Source organism: Heterodontus francisci, chromosome 6 (genome assembly GCF_036365525.1).
Source record: "Heterodontus francisci isolate sHetFra1 chromosome 6, sHetFra1.hap1, whole genome shotgun sequence".
NCBI lineage: Eukaryota > Metazoa > Chordata > Chondrichthyes > Heterodontiformes > Heterodontidae > Heterodontus > Heterodontus francisci.
The window spans coordinates 60819280-60833204 of NC_090376.1; the positions used below are offsets into that span (position 1 = coordinate 60819280).

The window sequence follows — 13925 nt, forward strand, 5'->3', positions numbered from 1 at the left end:
GTTTTCCAGTTCGGGGCGGGAGCAGGAAACGGCACCGATACAGGATACAGTCATCAATGTACCGGAAAAAGAGTTGGGGGAGGGGGCCTGAGTCAAACTGGAACAAAGAATGCTCGACATATCCCACAAAAAGACAGGCATAACTAGGACCCATGCGGGTACCCATAGCAACACCTTTTACTTGAAGGAAGTGCGTGGAGTTGAAGGAGAAGTTGTTCAATGTGAGAACAAGTTCAGCCAGGCGGAGGAGGGTGGTGGTGGATGGGGATTGGTTGGGCCTCTGTTCCAGGAAGAAGTGGAGAGCCCTCAAACCATCCTGGTGGGGGATGGAGGTGTAGAGCGATTGGACGTCCATAGTGAAGAGGAGGCGGTTGGGACCAGGAAACTGGAAATTGTCAAAATGACGTAGGGTGTCAGAAGAGTCACGTATGTAGGTGGGAAGAGACTGGACCAGCGGAGAAAAGATAGAGTCTAGATAGGAAGAAATAAGTTCAGTGGGGCAGGAGCAGGCTAACACAATGGGTCTGCCGGGACAGTCCCGTTTGTGGATTTTGGGAAGGAGGTAGAAGCGGGCTGTCCGGGGTTGTGGGACTATGAGGTTGGAAGCTGCAGAGGGAAGATCTCCAGAGGAGATGAGGTCAGTGACAGTCCTTTGGACGGTGGCTTGATGTTCGGTGGTGGGGTCATGGTCCAGAGGGAGGTAGGAAGAAGTGTCCGTGAGTTGGCGTTGAGCTTCTGCAAGGTAGAGGTCGGTACGCCATACGACAACAGCACCACCCTTGTCTGCAGGTTTGATGACCATGTCAGGGTTAGCCCTGAGAGAACGGAGTGCCTCAAGTTCAGAGGGGGCAAGGTTAGAGTGAGTGAGGGGGGCAGAGAAATTGAGATGAACAATGTCTCGCCGACAGTTTTCAATGTAACAGCTAGTACTGCTGCTCCTCTTGCTCTTCGTCAGAAATGCCAGGTAAAGCTGCATAAGCTGCTTCCATGCTCTGGTGAAGGCTGGCAGCAGGGAAATGCAGCTGGAGGTGAGTGAAATGCGACAGGTAAAGTGACTTCCAAGACGTTGGCAATCACCTGTCAAGCACTGGCAGCAGTCTCTGAGAAGGAGTGTTGTGAGCAGTCTCTCACCTGGCCATGGCTGCAGTTCTTGTTTATTGACCAAAGGCCTCCCCAGCTTGTCAGTTTCACTGAAATCGCAGTCCCCACTGTGCACTCACCTCAGTGACCCTGGCGAGTTCCACACAGCTCGGGAAATAGGTCTGCCGCCTGATAAATTCAGATTGTTTGGTTAAAACAAAACTTCATTGCCTATTTTAGCAAGGCGTTTGATAAGGTTCCCCATGGTAGGCTCATTCAGAAAGTAAGGTGGCATGGGATACAGGGAACGTTGGCTGTCTGGATACAGAATTGGCTGGCCCATAGAAGACAGAGGGTGGTAGTAGATGGAAAGTATTCAGCCTGGAGCTCGGTGACCAGTGGTGTTCCGCAGGGATCTGTTCTGGGACCTCTGCTCTTTGTGATTTTTATAAATGACTTGGATGAGGAAGTGGAAGGCTGGGTTAGCAAGTTTGCCGATGACACGAAGGTTGCTGGAGTTGTGGATAGTGTGGAAGGCTGTTGTAGGTTGCAATGGGACATTGACAGGATGCAGAGCTGGGCAGAGAAGTGGTAAATGGAGTTCAACCTGGAAAAGTGTGAAGTGATTCATTTTGGAAGGTCGAATTTGAATGCAGAATACAGGCTTAAAGACAGGATTCTTGGTAGTGTGGAGGAACAGAGGGATCTTGGGGTCCATGTCCATAGATCGCTCAAAGTTGCCACCCAAGTTGATAGGGTTGTTAAGAAAGCGTATGGTGTGTTGGCTTTCATTAACAGGGGGATTGAGTTTAAGAGCCGCGAGGTTATGCTGCAGCTCTATAAAGCCCTGGTTCGACCACACTTGGAATATTGTGTTCAGTTCTAGTGGAATGTGGAAGCTTTAGAGAGGGTGCAGAGATTTACCAGGATGCTGCCTGGACTGGAGGGCATGTCCTACGAAGAAAGGTTGAGGGAGCTCGGACTTTTCTCATTGGAGCGAAGAAGGATGAGAGGTGACTTGATAGAGGGGTACAAGATGATGAGAGGCACGGATAGAGTGGATAGTCAGAGACTTTTTCCCAGGGCGGAAAGGGCTATCACCAGGGGGCATAATTTTAAGGTGATTGGAGGAAGGTTTCGGGGAGATGTCAGAGATAGGTTCTTTACACAGAGAGTGGTGGGTGTGTGGAATGCACTGCCAGCGGTGGTAGTAGAAGCAGATACATTAGGGACATTTAAGCGACTCTTGGATAGGTACATGGATGATAGTAGTATGAAGGGTATGTAGGTAGTTTGATCCTAGAGTAGGCTAAAGGTTCGGCGCAACATCGTGGGCCGAAGGGCCTGTACTGTGCTGTACTGTTATATGTTCTATATTATTTTATTTAAATGTCTTATCCGACAGCTGCACGGGGGTTCTCACTGGTCTTCAAACTCCCTTGGGTGAAAGTCCGACAACGGCAGGATCATGTCTTGCTCCCAAGCTGACATCACTTTGAGAGGATTTAACACCACACATGCACCCAAACCCGCCTTCCCTTGCCTGGGAAAATTACCATGATGTCCTTGTCCTGTGAGTATAGATAAGGCTTTCTGCAACCTCACCTTCCTGCAAGTCTCTCCATTGTTACTTGATGCTTTTCCTCCACCTGATCCTCTAGCTTCAATGACAGGCTAATTATCATATCCATGCAGCCGGGAGTTGTTTCTGTGAATAATTTCTCTCTAAAATCCAATAAATAACTTGCCACAAACCTTGCCATCCGCTGTGCTACTACAGCCAGAAATAAATACAAAAGGTGACTATCAGTTTAAAAGAACCAAGGATTTACCTGACTGCAGCTGAGGATTCCTTTAAGTCAATGTTTCTCTATCTTTCTTGGTTGAAAAATCCCTTTTCAATTGGATTATTAATCATGGAGCCCCCCCCCACCCCCAATCTAAATTATATTACTACTGAGGACTTCTGCAAATTTGAGAACACATATCTCAAATTTGTTTTTCACAAACCTGTAACCTGTATTTTCACTTGGATACCATGATTTGGTCACTTCTTACTTGTGTTCTGTCATTGTAGTGTGGCGGTTAAGATTCATCCGGCTACATTTATTCATTTCTTAGACAGGACCAGAAAGCACATATCTTATATTGGGTAAACAATGCACCCATTAGTGTTAAAGTATTCCTTTACTGAACAAGTCGTCCCAAGTTGATACACACATGCTTTTACATGTGCCCATAGTGTCGGCCTACTAACATTATTATGTGTTGATGGTACACAGGCAATTATACACATATAATGCGCGCAGACTTAGTTCACAAACAATGTAAGGTAAACATCCTGTATTATATTATACCCATACATCAAGTGAAACCTTCATTTTCTGCTCTGGATTGCAAATTGGTGGAAAGTTGAGTACCCAAATTTCAGTCTTACACATACAGTAATCAATCCTTTATGCAGGAAATAAAGCCAAGTGCGATACAAATTAGGAAAAAAATCATGTAATTTTGAGGTCCCATGTAAGGTTTTGTCTCATGAAAGTTTTAACAGTTAATCATGAAGACAGAGAATTGAAATGCAGATAATAGAAGTTCCACTCTACGCACACATTGGGCAGAATTTTATGCGACTGTTTAATGTGGGAATGGTGGCGTGGGTGGACGGAGAATCTCGTCGGAACTGTCCACCCAGAAGTCTGGCGTTTTTACGTCAGTTACGGATTGTGTCAGGGAAAGCACCAAGGTGGCATTGCCACCTTGACATGGCAGGAATCTATGTTAAATTGCTGAGCAGGTGCTTGTAATTCATTTATATCTAATTATCGTCGATTTAATGGTTGGCTTCTGATTTAGTGAACGGCGGGTGGCACTCACATGTCTTCGGGTTCACAACTGTTCTAGGCCCAACCATCTTCAGCTGCTTCATCAACGACATCCCTCCACCATAAGGTCAGAAATGGGGATGTTCGCTGATGATTGCACAATGTTCAGCACCATTCGCGACTCCTCAGATACAGTGCCAGGAAATGACCATCTCAAACATGAGAGAATCTAACCATCTCCCCTTGGCATTCCCATCACTGAATCCCTCACTATCAACATCCTGGGGATCACCATTGACCAGAAACTGAACTGGACCAGCCACATAAATGCTGTGGCTACAAGAGCAGGTCAGAGGCTGGGAATTCTGCGGTGAGTAAATCACCGCCTGACTCCTCAATGCCTGTCCAACATCTACAAGGCACAAGTCAGGAGTGTGATGGAATACTCTCCACTCGCCTGGATGGGTGCTGCTCCAACAACAGTGAAGAAGCTCAACACCATCCAGGACAAAGCAGCCCGCTTGATTGGCACCCCATCCACAACCTTCAACATTCACTTCCTCCACCACTGATGCACAGTGGCAGCAGTGCGTATCATCTACAAGATGCGCTGCAGAAAATTACCAAAGCTCCTTCAACAGCACCTTCCAAACCTGCAACTTCTACCACCTAGAAGGACAAGAGTAGCAGATGCACGAGAACATCACCACCTGCAAGTTCCTCTCCAAGCCACATACCATCCTGACTTGGAACTATAGAACTTAGTTCCTTTACTGTCGCTGGGTCAAAATCCAGGAACTCCCTTCCTAACAGCACAGTTGGTGTACTTACACAGGGCAATTAGGGATGAGCAACAAATGCTGGCCTAGCCAGCAATGCCCACATCCCACGAATGGAGAAAAAAAAAGTCAGGTTGGGAGGGCCATCAGATTCAGGGCCATCAGATTCAGGACCATCGCTGGATTTCCCTGGATGCAAGGTGTGATAGATTGTACACATGTAGACATCAAGGCTCCCTTGGACCAGCCAGCCGCATTCATTAACAGGAAGGGCTTCCATTCAATCAATGTTCAACTGGTCTGTGATCATCGAAAATGCTTCCTGGAGGTGTGTGTCCATTTCCCAGGAAGCAGCCACGAGGCCTTTGTACTTCAACAGCCCCAAGTGCCACAGCTTTTCAGGCCCACCCCTCCCACTCGCTTTCAGGGATGGATTCTCGGGGACAAGGGCTACTCCTTGAAGACTTGGCTTCTGACGCCTGTGAGGAACCCTCGCAATGCAGCGGAGGGGAGGAGAGGTAAGGCAATTGCCACTGGTTCACCTAAGTGACCATCCAACAAGCCATTGAGCTACTGAAGATGAGATTCCGCTGCCTCGATTGATCCCGAAGTGGAGCCCTGCAGTATGCCCCAGCGAGGGTCTCATCTATCATGGTGGTCTGCTCTGTTCTGCACAATCTAGCACTGCAGTGTGGGGAGGCCTGACATAACGATAAGATGCCTAGGTGATACTCCTCCACTGACGAGGAGGATGCAGAGGAGGGAGAAGATCAAGCAGCACTGAATGGTGAAGACCTTGGGCTGGAGGCCAGGCAGATTGAGCGATGTGCCAAAGGGGCAACAGACAACCTCATAATCACCCGCTTCCAGTCACTCTGATGTCCGCTCACAGAGTAAACAATAAAGACTCACCTCACTGCATTTAGTCTGTCGCCTCCTCTCCATTTGTGTTCCCTGACTTGTGCCCAGCTGCAAACTGTGCTAGTGCCCATGGGAAACCATATGTTAATGAGGGCTGTGGATACATTGGCATTTCACTAAGGGGAAAGGGGAAAGTCAGCAGCTCACAATTAAGGCACAATGGAAAATGGCTTTCAGATAATGATTGTTAATGGTTAATTAAAAGTTCTTTTGTTCCAATCAGTACATGTAAGAGTTCCAACAACCATGAATTCCCAAGTGTGGCTAGATGGCTTTCTTCATACATTTGTGAGTGCTCCTACAAGGCTTGATCCCAGCGACAGCAGCTGGGCTGGAGGCAGACTGCTGATCAGACTTCCCCTTGGCCTGGGATGACTTTGGCGGCCATCCTCTGGCTGCTGAAGCCTGGAATGACCCAGCTGCCTGAGGGTGTTCTGCACTGGTGCAGGATTCGCTTCAGGTGTTGCGAATGCTGGAGCCGGGCTCACTGGCGGAGGAGCTGAGGAGCCGCTTTCCACACTCAGAGCGTCATGAGGGGAGCCTACAGCTATGGAGGTCAGCCTCTCCTCCTCCCTTTCAAGGCTCACCTGAACTTCTCTGCTCACCAAAGGACGACGAGGAAGACTAGAAGACAAGACTCCAGATGCCTCATCTTTCTCTTGCCTTGCTGCTGCTGCGTCAAGCTCACGGTCAAGGCAATGGTGAGCAGGTCTGCATGCATCTGTGGAATCTGTCTCTCATGAGGGTCATCAACCTCTCAATGGAGGAAGCCATGCACTCACACGTCTGAGACATAGCAGCAGTCATGGCATGGATGGACTCTTCCATCATCCGCTCATGGCTGCGCATGGCCTCTGGCATCTGTCAGATGTTGCCTTACTTCTCTCTGCAACTTCAGCATTCCCTATGCTGTCGACACCAGAGGTTCGTCATCAGCCTGGGGCTCAGCATGGGCCTGGCCATCCTCAATCCTCCAGCTGTCAGAGGCCTTGGCTGTCTCAGCCTCAGCTTCAACCTCAACCAGCTGCTCGGGCACGTGTACGGTGCTCTCACCAGTTTGTGACCCTGATTCTACAGCTGAGAGGTAGCCCACCAAGATAAAAACATCTGCGCTAGTGGAAGGTGCAGGAGAGTCATGGGACTGTGCATCCTGAGCGGTCCTCCTCCTCAGAGGTTGATGACTGTCCCTCTTTGGCTGCAGTCTCCTGCGAACACCGACCTGCATGAAAGAACACAAAATTGTGTGGGTTAGGCTGTGCAGATCTCGTCATGCCAACCATACGTGATGTGTATGTTGATGGAAGCCAATCCTTACACTCATGCCCAGACAGTCCAGTCTCCCTATCCGATATTGTGCAGTCGCCCTGGGTTCCTGCTAATTCCAAGGCCTCTTCCTCGGCTAAGGTGAGAGGCCGCAGACCCGGAAGGCCTCTGCCTGATCGGGCTGCCTCCCTTCTGTTGTCTCCTGCATGAGGAAGGATGGAAATAGTAAGAATTTGCAGAGAGATCAACATGATAGTTCTGCTTATGCCAGCCCCTCGCCCCTACTGGGGGATCAGATATATGTCATGCTGCCGCACCTCCTCAGGGGAGTTAGTGGGGGTGAGCTGTGAAGGAAGGAGGCCTGTGGCCCAGATGCAGCCATGCAACTGTCAGGATTAGGTGATGCCTTACCCCCTCTGCCATTGCCATGGTAGTGCCACCTTCACCATGCCCCGCTTCCTCCGAGTAGCCACTTGTACTCAGTAATAAAGAGAGAGGTATGGAGTACTCACCTTGACCAATCGCAGGTGGTTATTGACCCTCTTTCGGCACTGCATCCAGTTCTGTGGGGTGGGGTGATCCCACAGCTGCTGACTTCCTCAGCTATCTCCACCCAGGCATGCTTGGTCAGGCAGTAGGACCTCTTCTTGTCATCACTGAGGAAGAGAACTTCCCACCTTTCCTTTGCAGCCTGGAGGAGGATCTGCAGGGAGGCACCACTAAACCGTGCAGCCACCCTGTATCTTGGTTCGGCCATCCTGTGGTGTCCTCCTCGGGGGGTTGGCGTGGGTTGCGCCGGGGTGGGGGGGGGGGGGTCCAGGATTCATTCTAATACCATTTTCAGCAGTACACTGAAACCTGCAAATGACTCTATGTCAGAAGTGAATGCAGGGCTGGCAGGCCTTTAACTATTAGCATCTGCTCCAGAGTCATCTGATACCATAATCAGCGGCTCACCTCCCGCCCCCACCACGTGATTGGAGGAAGGCCCTGCACCTCCACTATGCAGAATAACTGCCCACAGCGTAATCACGGTCGGGCAGCCACCCATGTGATGAGCGGGAACGGCGCCCATTTTCGGGCTCACTAAATTCAGCCGTCATATAAGATATACAATCAAATTAAGTTCAAGACAAAACATGTGATTAGTCAGAGAACCAACAATCTATCACTAGTTGTCATGACACACAAGACCCACTGTGAAAAAACTCAAAAACCCCACTGATTTGTATATACTATACATGCATATACTACATGGACCAGAGATGGCTCGATATGAGTTGGGAGGCAGGAGCAGAGTGCGGCTGCCACACGCCTGGCCCTGGTCAGTATTCACATTATTTTGCGGATCCCCTAGAAAATCTCTATAGATCCCCAGGGGTCTGCGGACCCCAGTTTGAGAACTACTGCTTTAAATAACACTGCTACAGTGTATGTCTTGACTGTTGCTTCCCAGGAATTGTGGGCAGATCCTGCGCTGAGTCAATTGAAAATTGCAGTAGAGTCACAGTCAGGCGCAGGAGCCTCTTTAGCATGGTGTTCAGGCAGGTGCCCAGGCAACTTAAGTGTGATGGACTTAACTGGGTGCATTTTCAGCAAGTATGCAAGAACCCACACAAAATTATGATGTCTATTACCCATCTTAGCTGTGCAAAATGGGCCAGCACAGGTAGAAAATTGCAAAATCCTATGAAATCCTACCTTACCAGCAAATTATACTAAGTCAAAACAAACTATCTGAATATATAATCAAATGCTTTGAGATAGGTTCACTAATTGATTAGCTTGGCTCATAACAGGTACACACTAACTTAGAGAATGTTAGTGACTGGTCAATAATCAAATCCAACTCCTTTTTGCTTCTCTGTCTTTGACAGAATTTATTCATTTTGTACCCATGCTTCACATTCCTTATGCCCTTGGTTAAATGTGTCCATTACATTATACATCTATCCATCTACCATTCTTATCCCACCCATCTAAATTTCCAGATATCTTTCAATGCTAATTAGCATGAACCTTCCTGGTCATTGCACTGCAGAGGCAGATTTCCTCTTTTGTTATCACTGTGTGCTGTCAACTTTCAATAAAGCTAACTAATCCCTTATTAAATCCACAAGCATTTATCTTCTTCATAAGTCTCATAAAATGCAAAGATTATGCTTTCTGTTAATCCTAATAAATTATATCAAAGGATAGTCTTTGTCACTAATATAGTTATTTCTCAAAGTATTAATGAGGTCTAATCTATCGCCTTGAAACCATACTCACTACTCCTATGGTCTCTAGTTGTTGAGATGAATATTGATTTTATCCAGAACATACTCACATGCTTGATATAGTTCCTAACCCATGAATCTAAATAATCCCAAAATAAAATAAATATTTGTCAATATTAATTTTGACTTTGACAGCAAAAATTAATTGTTTTCCATTCACTTTCCTTGCTGCTTTGCTTCTGCATACACCAAAATGCTGCACTTCTATTAGGAAGAAAATGAATGACAACAAATGATTCACAATCAATGAATTCAGATGATGTCCGATAAACATCAACTGAATCTCAAGATTAGGTTACAGTTTATAACTCGGCATTATTCTTTGCAATATATGTGATTTAGGTTTAATGAAGGTAGATATTTCAACTTCTGTCTCTTAATACTGTCAGGAGGCTTTCTGTATCATGGAGTTTATATGATAGAACAAATATTAAGAGGGTATTAGCTGCCTTCATTATTACTGCAGTATTACCACGTGATAACTTGCAGTAAATTACAAAGAATTTCTAGATATTGTGGGGGAAAGATTGGATTAGGCCAGAAAACATGCTTGACCAATCTAATTGAATTTTTTGATGAAGTAACAGAGAAGGTTGATGAAGGGAATGCAATGGATCTTGTCTATATGGATTTTAAGGCTGCATTTCACAAAGTACCACGTAAAAGGCTGATTAACAAAACTGAGGCTCATGGAATAGAAGGGTCAGTGTCAGCTTGGCTAAAAATTCGGCTCTCCCTAATTAACTCAAACCTCTCCAAGTACCTGACTATTGTTCCTAAACCTTACCCACCACTGATGTTAACTGACCAGCCTATAGTTACTAGGAATGTCCTTACATCCTTTCTGCTGGCATCTCCCCCACATCTAGGGAAGACTGGAAGATTATGGCAAGCCCTTCCGCTATCCCTACGCCCAACTTCCTTTAGCAACCGGGGATGTAAGCCATCCGGACCAGGCAACTATCCACTCTAAGCATAGCCAGCCTTTCCAGTACACCCTGCCTATCAATTTTCACCATATCCATGACCTCTACCATCTCAGCTTCGACCAATATTTTGACAGGATCCTCTTCCTGAGTAAACACAGATACATAGTACTTATTAAGCATTCTAGCATTGTCTTTCACCCTAAGCAAATATCACCCTCTTGGTCCCTAATAGGAGCCACCCACCTCTTATTACCTGCTTACTATTTACATGCCAGTAGAAGATTTTTGAGTTCCCTTTTATGTTAACTCCCATTCTCATATTCTCTTTGTTGTACTGGTGTGTGACTGTTGTACAATGTGGATTTGGGGTTGTGTTGTGTGGAACTGGAGTTGGCTGAGACGATCATGGATAGCCCAGCCTGAAAGCGTGCTTTAATAAAATAACTGAAAGGGGATGCGTTGGTTGCCTTCTCCCTTGCTCCTGCTCCTGAGCTGCTCACCATATCACTGGTGGCAAGGATTGTGCCCTCATGATGGTGAGGTTGTGCAGGATATGACGAACTATCACGAATCGGGGTACACATTCCAGTGAGGATTGCAGGGTGCCTCCAGAGCAGTCAAAGCAGCGCAACAATTGTTTCAGCACCCCAGTAGTTTTCTCGACGATGTTACATGTGGTAGCATGACTCTCATTATACACATGCTGGTCACGTGTGGTTGGGTTGCAAGTGGGGTCATGGGCCAGGTGTAACCCTAGTCACCCAGCAGCCATCCTCTGATTTGATGTAAAAGCAAAATACTGCGGATGCTGGAAATCTGAAACAAAAACAAGAAATGCTGGAATCACTCAGCAGGTCTGGCAGCATCCAGATGCTGCCAAACCTGCTGAGTGATTCCAGCATTTCTTGTTTTTGTCTCTGATTTGATGTGTTGGCTCAAATAGAGAAAACAGCAGACTGACAAAATAAAAGCATCATGACTGCTGCCAGGATTCTGGTTATTCACCAGCATGATGCGCTGAACATGGTTAGACACCAACTGCATATTCAGCAAGTGGTAACCTTTGATATTGGGTACATCTCAGCATTGAAATGCGGCAGCTGCAATGTCACATGTGTCCAAATGATGGAACCCTGCAGCATGGGGAAGCCTGCTATCCTGGCAAAATTATGTGCGCGCTCTGCCTGCTTCTCTCTGGTCGAAGAGAACACAACGAATACCCCTCTTCTGACATAAAGAGCACCTGTCATCTCTCTTATGCACTACTGGATGGTGAACTGGAAAATGTTACTGATGTCACGTGCTCCAGCCTGTAAGTATTTTGCCATGAAGAAATTCATGGCCATGATCACCTCCACAGCTACTGGCAAAAATGTCCTTGCCCCACTCTGAAGTTGCAGAGATGGCTGAATTCAGTGAGTACCTCCTTTGTAAAACGCTGATGGTGCACAGACTGCTCCCAGCTTAGGTTGAGGTAAGAGAAATGCTCCCAGAAGACCTTAGGAAGACTAGCCCTCCTGCTCAGAATCCTTCCTTCTCTCCTCCTCCTCCCTCTGAGAGCAGCTTGTCCTCTTCTGAGCTGCCCCAGCTCCAACTCCCTCTCATGCTGTAAAACCGAAGGGTGTGGCAGCTGCAGCACATATGACTGAGAGCAAGTGGTCTGACCAGAGTCCTTGAAGTCAGAACCAAGGTCTTCTCCATGTGCAGCACCACTCCCTGTCGATCTCACCAACTGTAAGCAACTCTGGAAACTACCAAGCACTTCTACAAACTCAAACAGAGCCAGTAGAAATTGATCAGCAACTAACTTGAGAATGTTTGTTGAGACATTTAAGTAGCGTTGGTGGGAGGGTGGGGCAGTTCTTCCTGCTGCTGAACACACGTTCAGTTGTGCGTGTTTAAGATAGGCGTTAGCTGGAGCGGTGAGGTTGAAAATGGCAGGGCTGGCATCAAATCAATGTAACATGCTGACTAACATCACAATCAGCTTACTCTGCATATTTGTGGTGTATGTTCCTAATGCCTGCACTAACGCCTTCATCAAGATGCCATCTGGCGTGAGCCATGCCGGAAGCGTGCACGCGTGGGGCAGACACCATCTTAGTACCAAAACAGAAGCCACAGCGATGAAACTAGGTATGCCATGGAGCCCAATTTTGCAGCCAGTGTATCTTCAAAACTGGAAATACCAAAAATAGTTTTCCAAGTTGGATGTGCATTTAAGATTTGTGTATGATTATCAGGTTACTAAAAGTTACTAACCAGTGTACTAATTGTTAAAATCTAGCTATTATAAACTAACAACTAACTTATTATCATAAACTTTGTAGTAGGGTAAAGTAGAAAAACTTAGGAAATAGGACACAGTATAGACAAGATGTCAAGGCAGAGGGATTCTGGGAGATTATGTCAAGTTTTAAAATGCTTACTTGCAGTACAAGGGTGAGACCTTGAGAACAGACAGTGAAAATAGCTTCTGCGCAGATTTGCCTTGAAATGAGATAAGGAACCTGTAGTCAATACAAAGGGGTACTACTTGCGCAAATCCAAAAGGTTAGCAACCATCACAAAATGATCCTTGGTTGGTTAAGAAAGGCATCCTTTAATACAAGACTAATCACTGATTGGGAGGGGAGAGGGTTAACTGGAAAGCTGCCAGGATAAAAGAAATCCTGTCTTTGATACTGTACGGCAGAAAATTTTCAAAGAGTCGAGAGAGAGAGAGAGAGAGAGAGAGAGAGAGAGAGAGAGAGAGAGAGAGAGAGACCGACAAGGAAAACTTGAAGACTAAAAGCTGCAAGAGAAAGAATCGTGCACTCTGTCGTCCAGTCTCTAATATGGGTAGTATCTGTGTTAGACTGTTAATTACTGCCTGAGTTTGTATATTTATACGTTTATATGAAAACTTAACAAACTTGTGCTGACCTTTATCTCAATAAAGTCGATTCATAACAAGCTTTGTGCTGTCAAATCTGTTCTCACCTTAGAAGGGGTATAAACCACTCCTATCTTATCAAATCTTATATTTGGTTGCTGAACTTGAGTGCAGAAGGCAGCATACACTCAAACATTGTAGCGTTATCAACAAAACTCTTTGCAATTTGTAGTCAGAGATGCCAACCTTTTAAAGTTTTTACTTAATACATTTTTTAAATAATTTTATATTCCAACAAATACATATTTATGGTATCATTTTTGACTTTTTCCTGTTAAAAAACTGGCTTTTAATATGTACTAGAAATGTTTTGTAAACAACACATTCTTTGTATTCAACCAAAGCATTTTTGCACAAAAATTGTACCCAGCAGGGGAATTCCATGTGAATTGGATAAAGCTGACCATAGTGATTTTTTTACCTTCAAATCTTGATTCCTGTAAACATGCATTAAAAAAAGTATTGCTTGAAGGAACGTTCCTTATATGTCTGGCAAACATTTAGTTTACTTACTAAACATAAGAACGCAATCGGTGAATTGCTTGCAAATGAACTCAGTTATGTGAAATCATACCAAAAAAATTCCTCTCTTCGCCAACTTCAAAGACAAAAATATAGATTTAATGGATTTTGAAATGAAGCAACTTTCTGGGGCAATGCAGCTTTATTGCTACAATACTGGTGTGATTTTAAATGCAGGTTTCTTGCTAAATATACTGACACAAACATATTAAGTTTCTATATATACCTCCAACAGAGAATCTTCAAGCTTTGCGAGTTGAATCTTTTTCTCCTCTTCCTGTTGTAAAAGTGTTGTCTTGTGTTCCTCTAGTTCTGGTTTCTCATGTTGCAGGGTGATAGCCAACAGCTTCAAGTATATAAATAAAAGGGATAAAGATATTGCACTATTTGAA

General features: G+C 45.7%; 1 protein-coding gene across 2 annotated transcripts in view; it reads right to left on the reverse strand.

The window, feature by feature from the left end:
- Positions 1-13925, reverse strand: part of dync2h1 (dynein cytoplasmic 2 heavy chain 1) — an 836995-nt gene that overhangs the window by 424231 nt on the left and 398839 nt on the right. For both annotated transcript variants that reach the window (XM_068033753.1, XM_068033752.1), the window contains exon 68: positions 13760-13879. In XM_068033753.1, the coding sequence (XP_067889854.1) occupies positions 13760-13879 (120 nt within the window). The remainder of the gene's footprint in view (positions 1-13759; positions 13880-13925) is intronic.